General features: G+C 33.3%; 1 protein-coding gene across 1 annotated transcript; it reads right to left on the reverse strand.

The window, feature by feature from the left end:
- Positions 1–4043: 4043 nt before the first annotated feature.
- LOC132555021 (M-phase phosphoprotein 6-like) lies at positions 4044–9797 on the reverse strand. Its single transcript, XM_060219356.1, has 4 exons — positions 9685–9797; positions 9058–9148; positions 7461–7555; positions 4044–5066 (listed from the first exon to the last, which is right to left on the reverse strand). The coding sequence occupies exons 1-4, from the start codon at positions 9789–9791 to the stop codon at positions 4925–4927; spliced, it is 435 nt and encodes a 144-aa protein (XP_060075339.1). The 5' UTR covers positions 9792–9797; the 3' UTR covers positions 4044–4924.
- Between the last annotated feature and the right edge of the window lie 7226 nt (positions 9798–17023).

A 17023-nucleotide genomic window follows, 5' to 3' on the forward strand; every position in this document is an offset into this window, starting at 1 on the left:
AAGGGACTTTTTCATGAGCTTGAAATTTCAGCACCAGTGTTCACCACTGGCAACATCCAGGATTGCATGACGACATAAAATCCCTGATAAACAATTATTTTTGTTATTCCTTGTTCAGTAGCACAAATTTGTTCCTTTTTTTTTTTATGTTTTTCGTTTTTGTTTCACTTTTCTTAGTATCGTGCTGACAATATACAAGAAAACGGAATGTAAATCCATATGAAAAAACCCATCCAAAATTCATTTGCATTCTTATTCCACAAAATCTGTATGTAGGGCTTTAGCATTGTACCTTTCGCTTTTCCCATAAAAAAAACTTTTGTCTAGTTTTTCTTTTTTACTCCTCATTAACTTTGGTCTTCGAGTTAATTTGTGAACGTCTGCCCGTGTGAAGTAGTTTATGGGTCATCAAGCTGTGACATAATGAATGCCTTGTAAAAGTGCTTTGTCCCGCGTGCTTGTTAAGCAGTATACGAGACACAAAAACTAGTCAGTATTATATGATCGCGTGGACGTCATGTTACCGTGTCCGTGTAATGGCATTTCATTGTGACGAAAGTTTTCATATAGTACAACTGACTTTTCGTTTCGTCCTTCTAAGATTCGTCCATAAAGTGTTAACTCTAGAAACTAAAAATTTGGTAAAAGATTGTTAAGATATATCGAAATGTAAGGAGGTGTACTTACCTTGAATCAGAAAAATCAATATTAATCGAGTTCCAAATTATGTCAAGGACATTCTGAACCGCGCCAAAGGGTATGTTCATATATCATTCACAGCAGGCCTAAATAAAATATATTCAAATACACCTTGGAACTAGCTTACTTACACAGCAATAACTACCATTTATGAGAATGTTATGCTATTTGACTACTTAAGCCAATTTCATTAATGTGACATCGAAAATTGGTCAAAATGGTTTCTTCAGCAAACTTTGTCGGGCTTTATCCCAAGAATATATCAGCCGAATAACACGATTCAGTTAGTTAGCAGAAATCGGGCGTTTTAACAAATCTGATTCTTGATGTGACCTTTATAACATTTCTTTTGTAAACTTTTTCGACTTAACTCCAGTCAAATATCATGATACTATGCCATTTGGTTATTTGGATGCTATCGGTAAAGCAGTTTAACCTTGACCTTGAATGTAAATTATGTCTCTGGGGGTTCCTTGTTAGTCTGGACGCTTGGCAGTACATGACCCCTCTCAATTGGTTGGAGGGGGTCATAAAGGTAGTTCGCAGCAGCATTTATCTTCACCTTCTAACATGGTCAACCACTAGCCCTGTTAGACATTAATGACTTGTGAAAGGTCTCGCGGGTGAATTACCCGACTTTGGAAACAAAATGTTAAAGGTGTGTCAGTTGTAAATCAAGGGATTTTAGTAGGAGCGATGCTATTATAGTTGGTGTGTTCACTTGGGCCTCCGAGTCCTGTAATGGGTCTTTTCCTGCTTCTTGCATCCACTAAATGTGCCAAGGAGTTGACTACATGTTCACTGCAATCTAAGTATTCCTTGGGGCCCGGCGCTACAATTGAAATCGGGTCCGACTTCTCGACTTGGGGTAGCTGTTCCTAAATTCTAAGTGGAGGTTCACACTGAGAGATTCGTGTAATCATTGTCTTCTGGACCTGCAGGGGTTGAGTCTTTGGCCCAAAGAGTAGCAACTTTTTTGTGCAGTCTTTTAGGGAAATGAAGATCCATGTTGTACCACGGCCTTTCATAGCGAAATTTACACAATGATCACACTTTGTACTATTCTGCTGTTGAGGACTTCACTTCATAACGGACAGCAGGCCCGGGGTTCTTCTATAACTGACACGAGGAAGTTGATCTACGGTAGAACAGTAAAGCTTTGCTCTTTGGTTGCACCATGTGTTGGTGTGTGTGGTCAATGGGCAGTAGCCTTGTTATTGGAAGTTTTTTTTTGGGTTGCTGAGGACATGCCTCTTGGGATGTCCCTGTCGCGGATTGTTTACACCTGATGGTGACCTCCAGTATCCTTTAGCACAGGGAGATTAGTGGTCCCATACCTGTGCAGCATTGGATTAATGGCTCCATCATCGATGCTTTAGAGTAGGGCAGATTGGCCGCTTCAGTTGGAGCAGTAAGCCATTGGGGTGGTGTAGTGGTAACGCACTCGCTTTTCACCTAGCCGTCCGGGGTTCGATTCCCGGAATGGATGTAAAAATGGTACGGGATAACCGGCCACTTAGGTTTTCCCCTGGTAATCCGGTTTCCTCTCATAGTAAGCCCCCTCGCGAACTTCTGTTCAGGCCAACAAGAATGATTAATAAAAGCTGAAAAAACTTGTTTCTCAATTGTTGTAAAATAAATGAAGTTTATTATTATTATTATACTCTATTGGATTGGGTTGTAAAGCATTGGAGTTGTGGGCCAATCAGAATGGACGCCCATGACCAGTATGGCCATCACAGAACCATACCGGTTAGAAATGAGATGGTCTTCTAGTGCCCATTGAGTTCCGGGCCGTCAGTCTGTGGTCTTTGAATAACCGTACCATCTGTTCTGTCCAGTAGTGGCAGGGGTTCCAAGAATACTGGTCATATGGCTTGCTGAAATGCCGGCAATATAGTGTGCCTTTGGAGCTCTTGGAATTTTCTTATTTATGGCCGTGTGTCAACCATTTTGTTTTTCTAATCTGTTCTGATCAATCTAAAAATGAAACAAGAGTTCCGCAAGCGTTACAAAATACGCCCGTCCTAAGTTGAGCAACCAAACCTAATTTGCAAACGTACCAAGGGCCATAACTCTGTAAATAATTGTCGAAAAAAATTTTGTTATCGACCTTGACCTGGCTTTTATGGTAATAAACCTTCATGTGTTGTTTCAAATTAATCTGTAAAAAATATTCAAGTTATCGAACGGAAACCTATGTGCGCCCGCCGGCCCTTCCGCGTGAAAACATAATACGTCCCGTCTTTTGACGGGCGTATAAAAAGGGACAAGTCGGGCACAAGTGGAATATACATATTAAATTGTAATAAAAAAAAACCTTTAATATTCAAAGATGGCAGCCTCTCAGCAATTCAGTCCCAAAATCGAACGGTTACAACTAGGTACCAAGTAGCAAACATATGAAATTTGAAAAAAGATTCATCCATTTTCGTTGTCATTTTGTTTTTCTAATCAGTTCCAAAATTCAACAGGCACAACTAAGAGACAAAGGGGAACCTACATATGATCTATTCCGTAATTCTCAAGAAACAGGAATAAAAAAATTGCTGATGTATGGACCACAGACATAGGCAATTTGAATACCCCATCACCAGATAGCAGCCAAATAAAAACCAAAATGTCTGACCAACTAGGATTTTGAAAATGAAAGTTTGTTATTGCTATTCACGGAGAATTAAATGTAACTAGCTCAATATGTAGGTTACTTCTTGGTCACTAGTTGTGCCCTTTTGGTATTGGAACTAATTAGAAAAACAAAATGGCCGAAAGTTAGCCATCTTGAATTATGACAATGAAATTTTGTTTCAAAGTATCTTGAGAAGTACTAGATGAATTTTGTATGAAGGTTTCCCCTTGATCCCTCATACCCTTTTGGTTTTGGAATGGATTCACAAACAAAATAGCTGAAAGGTAGGGGCCTTTTCCCTGGAATACTGTAGATGGATTTTTTTTTCTAAATCATATGTAGGTTCCTCTTCTTTTCTAGTTTTTGAGTTTGGGATTGATCAGAAAAGCAAAATGGCCATGAGAAATCAATAGTTTGACAAAGGATATTATCGTTACTTCTTGGAGAATTTTAAAATTTCATATAATGAAGAGCAAGAACTGAGGAAAGAAGGGAAAAGATCCAAGTTTCAAAGAATAAATGAATTAAACAATGGTTGGCATCAAGATCCTTTTGAGATCTCATCAATATTCATAAACAAATGTATGTGTATTTCATCATACAATCTTTCCAAAGTTTGAACAGTTGCAATTTCAGTTTGTGATTCAGAAAACAAGTGTATTTAGTTTGAGACGAAACCATTTGTCATGTTGTAATAAAAACTCAATACAGTAGATGGATCATGTTAATTGTAATTTCATTTCCATCTTTATATCATATGTAATATGTATACATACAATTGCATGAACTTATACAACAGCAATGACAATTTCATTTCCATGTTTATATCATATGTAATATGTATACATACAATTGCATGAACTTATACAACAGCAATGACATATATAATATTTAGCTTCCTATATCATATGTAAAATAGTTGATGCTCTTAAAATGACCAAATAATCACCAATTTCATAACAACAACAACAACACATCCACTCTTACAGTCTTATACACTGAATCAGGAAAATTAAAATTTCTATTTACTCATTATAAAGAACTGCCTTTCTCCATTGTATTCTCAATTTTTGTCATCTCATATATAGTAATCAGCTATACACAATCAAACTTGTCTATAAATAATACTAAGGAGAACAGAGAAAATTGGTCTTTATAGACAAGTGGGCTTTATATAGAAGCTCATTTACCATGAATTGTATTATGTCAGGAATGAAAAACAAATGACAATTAAAAACAAGTGGCCTTCATGCAGAAGTGGCTTTAAGATAGGTTTGACTGTACTCGTAACTATCAAAGTACAGGGTCAAACAAAACTCAGTTACATTTAAAGTTTAGATATTACTTAAACGATTTTGGTTGTCCATATACAAGAACAGAGGTGTGGTCAAAGATAATTTTAAATTATGCACTGATATTTCATAACCGCAATACTCATACATGCAGTTAAAAAACTTGATCAATGACCATACCATAACGTTTCAGTGAAAATGAAAGACATATTTCAAAGATTCCTTAACTTAGATCTGGCAACAATTGACCCCACCTCCTAGTGTGAGATCTACTTAACATACATCCAGTAATTATAATTGATCATCAATCATCAGCTGGTTTGATGAATTTCCGTTTTTTAGATTTCTGGTGACTTTCCTCCAAATTAGATGAATTTTCTTCTACTTGTCCTCGGTTTCTTTTGCTGCTGAATTTCTTTGCTATCGTCCCAAATAACGACTGATATCTAGAACAGAAAGATAACAAATACCAGGTACAGAAGTGAATAGATGTGAACAATCCAGTCAGATATTTATCAATGTTCAGGAACAGCAAATAAATTCAAGGTGTTTAAAGGGACTAAATGGTTACATTTTGTTATTTTTTTTCCATGCATTTGATTTTGGGCAAATATCGTAATACTTACAATTAGGCAATTCACAAAATTATAACATTTTGAGAAAACGTGAGAAAGAGTATCAGATTTAAACGAACACTTGTTGATCCTTCTTTTATTTTTTTGATCGGAAATGTCTGAGTTTATCGCATGACTTTTAAGAATCGGAGATGTCTGAGTTTATCACATGATTTTTCAGAATCAGAGATGGCCGAGTTTATCACATGACTTTTCAGAATGGGAGATGTCTGAGTTTATCACATGACTTTTCACAATTGGAGATGTCTGAGTTTATCACATGACTTTTCAGAATGGGAGATGTCTGAGTTTATCACATGATTTTTCAGAATCAGAGATGTCTGAGTTTATCACATGACTTTTCAGAATGGGAGATGTCTGAGTTTATCACATGACTTTTCAGAATGGGAGATGTCTGAGTTTATCACATGACTTTTCAGAATGGGAGATGTCTGAGTTTATCACATGACTTTTCAGAATCAGAGATGTCTGAGTTTATCACATGACTTTTCAGAATCAGAGATGTCTGAGTTTATCACATGACTTTTCAGAATCTGAAATGTCTGAGTTTATCACATGACTTTTCAGAATCAGAGATGTCTGAGTTTATCACATGACTTTTCAGAATCTGAGATGTCTAAGTTTATCACATGACTTTTCAGAATCTGAGATGTCTGAGTTTATCACATGACTTTTCAGAATCAGAGATGTCTGAGTTTATCACATGACTTTTCAGAATCGAAGATGTCTGAGTTTATCACATGACTTTTCAGAATCAGAGATGTCTGAGTTTATCACATGACTTTTCAGAATCTGAGATGTCTGAGTTTATCACATGACTTTTCAGAATCTGAGACGTCTAAGTTTATCACATGACTTTTCAGAATCTGAGATGTCTGAGTTTATCACATGACTTTTCAGAATCGGAGATGACTTTTCGGAATTGGAGATGTCTGAGTTTATCACATGACTTTTCGGAAACTTATCGCTGCTTTGCTATGAATTCTAAATTTTTCATTCACATTGTTTACATTCTCGATAATGATATGAATTTGGGTTGGGTTCCTACGATTTTATTTCATTTCTTTGACATTTTCAATAAAATGGTTATGCAAACCTTAAAATATTATAATTAACAGAAAGTGCACAACTTTTAACAGATATTAAAATGCTATAATGCTTTTTATCAGTTATGAAATGAAAATCTAACCATTTAGTCCCTTTTAAAAGCTCACATTTAAAATGTACACTTGTATACTGCAGCATTAAGACTCAGTGATATAACCTGTGAAAAAGCTCATTTAACTTTCTTTCTTGATGCAGTTGAAGCCTTCCAGGCAAGGCAAGTACAGGATACACAGAAAGTGGTTGTTACATTCGTTTTAGTTATTTTTCAACAGTTACAATAATAAAAAATGGTTTTATGGAAAGTTTTTGGTACTTTAGAAAAACTAAATAACTTTTCAACAGCTACAATAAAAAAAGTGGTTTTATGGAAAGTTTTTGGTACTTTTGAAAAACTAAATAACAAGAGTGACGGAAACAGGGTGCCTAGTAAACTGTTTACTCAAGACTTTGGGAAGTTGAATAAACAGTCATCTATAAAGCAATCTAATCATTTTCACCCCAACAATTATTTCCCTTTCTTTTCAAGCTTGACTGAATACAATAGGCATGAGTAAGTGTTGCTTACACATGGAAATAAAAGCATAGAAACAATGGAACTCTAGCCCTTTCGATGATGATATTACCAAACATCTTCCTCCGGTTATCATTATAATTCATTTACAATATAAATAGTGCTTACGATGAATTAACAGAAATTTAGGTATTGAATCTTAATGATATCATCAGTTCATTAAGTAATGAAATCAACAATTCTATTTACAAGGCTGAGCCACCAGTTCATCAAATCAATGATCCTATTTTCACTGTAAAAATCTAAATTTAGAAGCATTTGAACTATTGTCTGTAGCATACAGGTAAACACAAATATGAACTCAAGGAACACCTGTAGGACTTCAGTGCTATGTTTAATTGATCCAATACACAATGATTTTAATCATAAAGTAAAATAAATAAAGTTATGTTTGTAGTATTCTAAATTATCCTAGTTAAATGAACTTTTTCTTCTCAAAGTCTTGAAGTACATGAAGGTTTAGAGACTTTCAGTCAAATCACTAAGACTTTGCCATTTACAGATAAAATAATGAATCCTCTCTGTACCTGTGTGCCATTTCTTCTTCCTCCACACCTATCTCCTTCTCCTTCACTTCTGCTGCATCTAACTCTACTGCACTATTGTGACGTTTCATCAGTTTCTGACAACAAATCCAAAATGTTTTATAGAAAATATCTAATTTTTTGAAATTGAAAAATACATAAGAGAGTATTCCAGCCATATGAGATAAAAGTATTTTAGGGCAGAACAATATGCACTCGTCCCATGCATTAAAATATATAAAATAGAGAAATCAAACAATAATCATTAAATGAAAATTATACATAGAAAGCCTACAAAATTTAAAACAATTTGGTTGAAAATTGAGGGAGGGGATATTTAATCATATAATGGAAAAGTTAAAAATAGGAAATTGCAACTTCAAAATATCATCAAAACAAAGAGATATAAAGAAAACACAGCATGTTCATATGATTAAGTACACTAAGTATCAAAGAGATCGGACAAAAACAAAGAAAAGAAACCTCTATGTAAAAGAAAATTTCCACAAAATTTCAAATCTAAAATGGGAATGTATTAGAAAACATAACTTCATATTGTATTCATAAAGACGGTTATGTTTCAAAGACAACTGAGGGAAGAGATCTCCAGACAAGATTAAAATGTTAGTAAAGGGCAATAACTGTTCCGAAGCATTTGGAATCAGGAAACAATACCAAGTCATGACGATAAAACTCTGGAACTTTTAAAGAGATCATTTTTTAATTTTTCAAAGAGAAATAAAAGTTTATCTGAGACTGACGGATGGACAATCCCATACTACAGGCTGTCAACCATGTCTTCTTCAAAATATAGGAGGAATATAGGAATAATTTTTCAACAAATATAGAAGTTTTTTGCTAGTTTTGAGGCAAAATATAGGAGTTTTCCAAACAAAAATAATTTCATTCAAAGGCAATTATACTAACAATTCTTACCTTCACTTACTGTTTCTATATTAATCAATGATTAAAAACTACCTTAAAATAACTATTCACTTCAACAGCATCACAATCCAGACAGAGAGCTACTGCATAGCTCACCATCATCATTTCTGAATGGGCACCTAAAAGGCCAATATCCTGTTGTACTGCCTTGCAAGGTGCCCATACAGGTGATAAAGAGATGCACTGAATCATTTTCTGGTGGCTGGTGATGCTGTTAAAGACTTAAGAATTCTCTAACTTATAAAATAAAGAAGCCAAAAGCAGTATCAAAGAAATATTTACAATCTCTTCATTTATCGGCGACAAATTTCTTTAAAAATATAGGAAAATTTTTCAAAAATTAGGAAAATATAGGAGGTCTTTCAAAATATTGGTTTTTGAACCAAAATATAGGAAAATATAGAATACAGGAATATAGGAATCGGTTGACATACTGTAATATAGTTCCATCAATTTTTGTTTACATACATAGAAAATGTGTAGAGGTATTCCTAAGTTATAAAAACCTATGGATCAAACAGCCTTCATGTGTAATCAAACTTGTGGATGACATACAACTGAACATCTTTAGAGCACCTCCAACCTGTAATCACCATGTATACATGTAGTCAACTAAGATAGGACATGTGTTCATGTGATGTAATAATCTCCTTACCTCTATTTCTGGGTTGAAACCACAGTAGGACATTCTCCCATATTGAAGATTTTCAATTCTCACAAGACTTGGTTCAAAGATGTATTTATTCCTGAAAACAACATTTGTAAATATAGATTAATCATGTATAACTTTTAGGTACCTGTAATTGATGCAATTAGCTAAAAACTACATGTACCAGGTACTCTAGGTCAGCAGGAACAAAAATTTCATTGGGAAATCCTAATGTTATAAAACATTCTACACTGTACCACATACAGAATTTGCCAGTTTCATACTGAATTTACAATCTAAATAAACAATTGAGGAATGTATTAAAAATTGTATTTTGAAAAATTCAAAAATGAAATTAAGAGCTAAGTAGAGAATTCAGAAGTCATCAAGTTCCAATCCATGTCTAATCATCTGATAGACGTGTGTGGTACAAATGTGTTCTATCAGGTAAAATCTATCTGGAAATTTTAATAAAACAATGCTGCAAATTCCTTATCAGTCTAATAATGCCTAAAAATACCATCAAGCAAGATAGCTACATGTCACTATGGTACTTCCATCATTATGCAAAAAAATCCTTAATGTATATTTAACAAGAAACTCTGGAAACCAGTGATTAGTTCATATACAAACTCCAATGTCTGTGTTGCTGGAAGATCCAAAACCCAATGCTCATCATCAATGTCTTTGTTTTCTTCCTCATTCAGCTCTTTCTCTATGCGTATTGCACTCCGCTGCATAAACTGAAATTGACATTGGAAAAACTAAGGACTGAACTATCATTATAATGTGTTACAACCAGTTTAACAAATTTAACTCAAAGAAACATATGAAAAGGAATTTGAAGGCCTGCATCATACAACAGTTCTGCATGTAAAACCACAATTTTGTCTTTGTTTCATTTAATATCTTGGAAAGCCATTGAAAATTCAATGTTTTTAATTTTTTTCCATTTTCACAGTACAGTCATATACACTAGAGTAGTGAAATACCTGTAAATGTCCATCAATACAATATCCAAAAATAATATTAATATTACTAAAGACAAACTGATGTCCAAACGTATACAGGTCACATTGCCCTTTAGGAACAATTAGTTATTCAAATGCAAAATCATTTGAAAAAGAAATTCATAAAGTTCTTTAAACCATTTGCAATCATAAAGGGTGCCATCTTTTTAACGTGAAACAAAAGCCAATGCAACAAAGACATTTGCATAAAAAATATTCATTCCTGTTACATGTATCTAATTTGGTACTGAAATGACAATTTGTATTACTGACCTAGTGTATAACCATTTCAAACATTTAAATAATGCAAGGTCACTTTCATGTTATCCCTGTCGAAATGGTATTTTTCCATAATAACCAAATGCATCTGTACCAGATGTTGGAAATGATACATGTAAAGCTCAAAATACAGAGTTTTGGAATTCCTTAGCAAACATAAAACAATGAAACAATAATAAAATGGCTTCCATTTTAAACCTGTGTGATATTGAAAAACACCTTGACACCACAGGGGCTCGAACCAATAACCCTTCTATCTATAGTCAGACACTACCACCGGACTGAAGGGAAATTCCCAGTGGTAAAGTCTTGTAAGGTGACCTGTACTTAAAATTCTACACTAATCCTTTATAAATTCTTTGACCCAGAAGACAACAACAACCTAGGTTCAATATCTCAAAGGAAGCATCTCAATATCCTATAGCTTCTACCCTTGGAGTGGTCCAAATCACTACAGCCAAGATATTAACGTTCACTAGCATTGCTATTAACCACGTTTTCGATTCTCACTGGCCAACAAAATGGCACAAGTCAGGCAAGTGAAAACTCCACACTATCTACAACACTGAAGATAATGGGGCAGAGGTAGATAAGATTAGATCAAAACAGTGAAAAGAGGAGGTTTTGATGACTTCATGGCCTATATAAAAGCTGATGTCGGCGATCTCCAATGAACCTATGTTTCTTAACCCTCAATATGATTTAATAGGAATTTAATAGAAAAAATAATGGATGCAGGCTGTAAGCCTCTATATCCATATCAATGAATTGTACATATACAAAAATAATTTGTTTACTTCCGATGTACATTGCATTTTTAACATTTAACCAGTAATCAATCTTATTAATTAATTAGCAGAGAGTTTCAAATAATTGTCCAGTAATATTTCAAATTGTATAACATTATTTGCATCTATTATATATTGTGGTAAACTATTCCATTTATCTACAACTCGAAAACTGAAAAAGTTTTTTCTGATATCCAAAAGGCATTGTTTCTGGTTTTACTGTTGATATCCATCTTGAAAAAGTTAGTAGTGACTCGTTTATCGTAAATGTTATTTAAGATTTTGTAGACATTAATCATATCCCCTCTGTTTCTGCGATATTCCAAGGTTGGTAGGTTTAATTTCCGTAAGCTTTCCGGGTATGTTGGGTTTTTATATCCTGGTATGAGTTTTGTTGCTTGCCTCTGTACGTTCCCTATCAGTTCAATATCTTTGGTTTTATATGGACTCCATACACTCGAGGCATACTCCAAATGTGGCCTTACGAGTGCCTTAAATAATAGTTTAAATATTTTATCATCCATAAAGGTAAACGATCTTCTAATGACTCCCAAAATGCTGTACGCCTTGTTCACACCAAGTTGGATATGTGTTCTAAAACTTAGATCTTCATCAACAGTCACACCAATATCCTTTTCAGAAGTTATGTTTTCTAGCTGTATTTGTTCGCCTGACGGTCCTGACATGTAATATTTTCTTTCTTCCGCAGATTTAATTGATAAAACGTTGCATTTACTTGGGTGAAACTTAGGTAGCCATGTTGCTGACCATTGTTGGAGTTTAGTCAAATCATTCTGTAGAATAGTTATATCATTGTTACTTCTGATTTGCCTGTATAGTTTGGTATCATATGCAAATAAGGAAGATTGGGATTCTGGAATTTCAGGTAGATCATTAATATATATTACAAATAATATAGGACCAAGAACACTTCCTTGTGGGATACCGCTTACTACTGGATATGTCTGACGATTCTCCATTAACTATTACTCGTTGGCATCTGTTGTTCAAATAATCTTTTATCCAATTGATGACCTGGTTTCATATTCCATAGACTTCAAGTTTCTTTATCAGACGCTGATGTGGGACTTTATCAAAAGCTTTCATGAAGTCCATGTATATTACATCCAGTTGTCCTCCTTTATCAATGACTTCTGTCCATTCTTACAAGACTTAATAATTGCAACTGTGTGGATCTTCCGCTGACAAAACCAAACTGCTTATTACTAAGAAAATCATTTTTATCCATGTGATCGACTATGTTATCTCTAACTAGTTTTTCTTAAGTTTTCCCTATTACGCTGGTTAAGCTGACTGGTCTATAGTTTTCCGTCTCTGATTTTGAGCCTTTCTTAAAGATGGCCGTTACATTTGCTTCTTTCCATGCTTTTGGTAATGTTCCTTCGCGCAGTGATTGGTTAAAGATTTCTGATAAAGGTGTACTGATTTGCTGTCTCAATTATTTTAGAACTTTGGGATGCATCAGATCCGGGCCTTGGGATTTATTTTCATTTAAATCACTTAGAAGTTTTACACCCCCTATTAAAATTGACGGAGGCAGAGACGTATATACGTCTCTGATGGAGGTGATGAAGTTGGTTATTTTTTTTTTAAAACGCATGACTACCGAATTATTCACGTTTTTACAAATGTACAATCGGACTATGTTGCGAATGTTTCAATTTCAAATGTTCCTGCATTTGAGTTACTAAAATGAGTTTTGAACTCAAGACGTCAGAGAATTTTTATAACCTGTAATAGGGAGGTCAGCTCAAAAAATGAACCACCTAGAAAACATTTTAAAACATGTTTTTTGGACAAAACTCAAAGAAAGAGGAATTTTGGTGCAAAAATTTTGGAAATCGGTTGAGCGGTTCAAAAGTTACATCAATTTTTGTACCTCGAAAAGCGACCCTTTTTCTGTTTTTAGCAAATAGTCTCTAAAAGAGGCATGTTTGAGGCCTTATATCTGAAAATGTGGTTATGATATGTATTGTCTGATTGTTGTAGGGTGCCAAGTTCCCCTTAAGCTTCAAAAAGAAACATTTACTTAGTTTAGGTGGGGACAGATAAAAAAAAAATTGGCAGCTGAACATGAGGAATTATTCGTTTGGACTTAGTTTTTTTGAGAAATGTGTCGGCACCCCTCTTTGCTAGACTACCACTTTTGAAGAACTTTATCTTAAAAAGTAATCACCCAATTTATCCAAATCTCCTTATTTTTACAGATCACAATGCATTTTCTTGAAAAAAAATTCCAGTTAGGGTTTAAGATCATTATTTTTTTTAATATTTTGATATCAAATACCCTGCGCAGCCCCTTTTTGAGACGAAATCGAAAATTTCAGAAAAAATGACTTTTTTGATGCAGAAAGCTCAAAAAAAATCTGGAATTTTTTTTATATGGTGTTTCTTGTTGATCTTTGTATGTTTTATCAGAAAATATGTAATATTTCCCCTAAAAAATTTTTTTGAAAGCAACAGCTCCAAAATACAGCTGCCAAAGAGGTATATTTTTAGCCCCGAAAAGACGAAAAATAACATTTTTTCAGCACAAAAAGATCTTCAACTACTCCCAGGTGGTAATAAAATGACAATTTATATAAGAATGCTTATTTCTACATACAAATGATCAAGTTTTAACTCAAAACAACAATTTTTTGCAACATTTAAGGTTGTTTTTCTACGTTTTGAAAATTTTGGATAAAACCTGAAATTTGTGTTTAATCATGAAATGCGAGAAGAATATAAACTATTGTATGGTGTATAAGGTATCATTTTAAAGATAGAAATATGTAGAATGCAACTAGCACATATTTGTACCTCTATCTATTAACAGCACCAAGTATTTCTATAAAAACCTAGCCCTACCCCAAAATCAAACATTCTCAGAAGGTGAACCCCCCCCCAATTTTTTTTTTACTCCTACAAACAATATCATTTGAGAAAAAATGTTCCTGTTGATATTAGTTCACCTTTTATAAGCCTTAAGAGTTGAAACACGGTTATTCTTGTCTTTATAAGTTTATCCTTAAGATTAAGATAAAAGCACAAAAAATAGGTAAATCTGTCATTATCTAGCATAAGTTATTTTTAACATCAATGTTAAAATTTAACGGTCATAAAAATTGTTATCTAATTAATTCATTGATAGTATTGAAAAAAAAGTAAAAACAATCATCACATACTTATCAAACTGCAAATAAAAAAGTGTATTGGATTGTAAATAAAACTTATCACACTTACCAAAAATAAAATGAAAATCAGTATATCAGAGCGTGTAAAAAAACTAAAAAGAAAATAAATCAAAATAATTTTTTTTTTTAGAAAAAGATTTATTTAGATTAAAAATTAAATAAAATAAATCACAATTATTATTCTTCCTCTGAAAAATTTGACAACTTAAAAAGAAACCAAAATAAGGTAAAATAAAACTTAAATAAATAAAAGAGATTTTAAAAAGTGTCATAAATTAGCAAAACAATTAAAAATATAAAGAATTTCAACAAAATAAATAAAACAACTTTCTTTCACTTCAACAATACCCCCTTGCATTGATAAAGAAGGGCAGTTCTTACATTCAGAAGGAATTTAACAACCAAGATATAGACCAAAATCAACTTTCTGAGTTAAGAAGAATGGGCTAGTTGAGAGGGAGTATAATCATGATATTTTACAGAGAAAATTGTTTTCTCATCAAATGTTCATTCATTTATTTCATGGAAAATAATTTGTATTTGTGACTTAAAAGATTAAGAAAAGTAAAGTATGGTTCTGTGTTCAGAAAATGTTTTTGTTATACCCCCAAACATATTTTCTTAACCACAGCAACTATTCCCCCCCCCCTCCCCGTTTTTTCTTTTGTTCTAAAACATACTTTTATATAAATCCTAAAGAAAATCGAATGTTTCCTTTGATATTTAACATAAAAACCCCAAAATGTTCCGAATGGACATACTGATGTCCCATTGGTCAATTTTGTTTACCGGGTCGGGAGGATTTGCACCCGGCCTGCAGCAGCAGCAAAGTTCGATAACTCATACGAACAAAACATTGTGGCAAAAGTCATTCAAATATCCAATGATTTCCGCTGGCTGCTCTTGTTATTTTGTTGAAACCTTGGTTACCAATCGCTAGATGAAGGTCCAGGCTACCATAATCCGAGTGATCCCTGTTCGCGGCGAAGTGATATCACGGTAAAAAAACACTGTTTTGCAAATGTTCTAGCTAGGATCACTGATATAAAACTATAGCTCCAAATGTTCTAGCTAGGATCACTGATATAAAACTATAGCTCCAAATGTTTTAGCTAGGATCACTGATATAAAACTATAGCTCCAAATGTTTTAGCTAGGATCAGTGATATTCAACTATAGCTCCAAATGTTTTAGCTAGGATCACTGATATAAAACTATAGCTCCAAATGTTTTAGCTATTATTTTGATTTATTTTCTTTTTAGTTTTTTTACACGCTCTGATATACTGATTTTCATTTTATTTTTGGTAAGTGTGATAAGTTTTATTTACAATCCAATACACTTTTTTATTTGCAGTTTGATAAGTATGTGATGATTGTTTTTACTTTTTTTTCAATACTATCAATGAATTAATTAGATAACAATTTTTATGACCGTTAAATTTTAACATTGATGTTAAAAATAACTTATGCTAGATAATGACAGATTTACCTATTTTTTGTGCTTTTATCTTAATCTTAAGGATAAACTTATAAAGACAAGAATAACCGTGTTTCAACTCTTAAGGCTTATAAAAGGTGAACTAATATCAACAGGAACATTTTTTCTCAAATGATATTGTTTGTAGGAGTAAAAAAAAAATTGGGGGGGGGGGGTTCACCTTCTGAGAATGTTTGATTTTGGGGTAGGGCTAGGTTTTTATAGAAATACTTGGTGCTGTTAATAGATAGAGGTACAAATATGTGCTAGTTGCATTCTACATATTTCTATCTTTAAAATGATACCTTATACACCATACAATAGTTTATATTCTTCTCGCATTTCATGATTAAACACAAATTTCAGGTTTTATCCAAAATTTTCAAAACGTAGAAAAACAACCTTAAATGTTGCAAAAAATTGTTGTTTTGAGTTAAAACTTGATCATTTGTATGTAGAAATAAGCATTCTTATATAAATTGTCATTTTATTACCACCTGGGAGTAGTTGAAGATCTTTTTGTCCTGAAAAAATGTTATTTTTCGTCTTTTCGGGGCTAAAAATATACCTCTTTGGCAGCTGTATTTTGGAGCTGTTGCTTTCAAAAAAATTTTTTAGGGGAAATATTACATATTTTCTGATAAAACATACAAAGATCAACAAGAAACACCATATAAAAAAAATTCCAGATTTTTTTTGAGCTTTCTGCATCAAAAAAGTCATTTTTTCTGAAATTTTCGATTTCGTCTCAAAAAGGGGCTGCGCAGGGTATTTGATATCAAAATATTAAAAAAAATAATGATCTTAAACCCTAACTGGAATTTTTTTTCAAGAAAATGCATTGTGATCTGTAAAAATAAGGAGATTTGGATAAATTGGGTGATTACTTTTTAAGATAAAGTTCTTCAAAAGTGGTAGTCTAGCAAAGAGGGGTGCCGACACATTTCTCAAAAAAACTAAGTCCAAACGAATAATTCCTCATGTTCAGCTGCCAATTTTTTTTTTATCTGTCCCCACCTAAACTAAGTAAATGTTTCTTTTTGAAGCTTAAGGGGAACTTGGCACCCTACAACAATCAGACAATACATATCATAACCACATTTTCAGATATAAGGCCTCAAACATGCCTCTTTTAGAGACTATTTGCTAAAAACAGAAAAAGGGTCGCTTTTCGAGGTACAAAAATTGATGTAACTTTTGAACCGCTCAACCGATTTCC

The sequence above is a fragment of the Ylistrum balloti genome, unplaced genomic scaffold (assembly GCF_031769215.1).
Source record: "Ylistrum balloti isolate Yb309-2 unplaced genomic scaffold, AGI_CSIRO_Ybal_v1 Utg370450, whole genome shotgun sequence".
Taxonomy (NCBI): domain Eukaryota; kingdom Metazoa; phylum Mollusca; class Bivalvia; order Pectinida; family Pectinidae; genus Ylistrum; species Ylistrum balloti.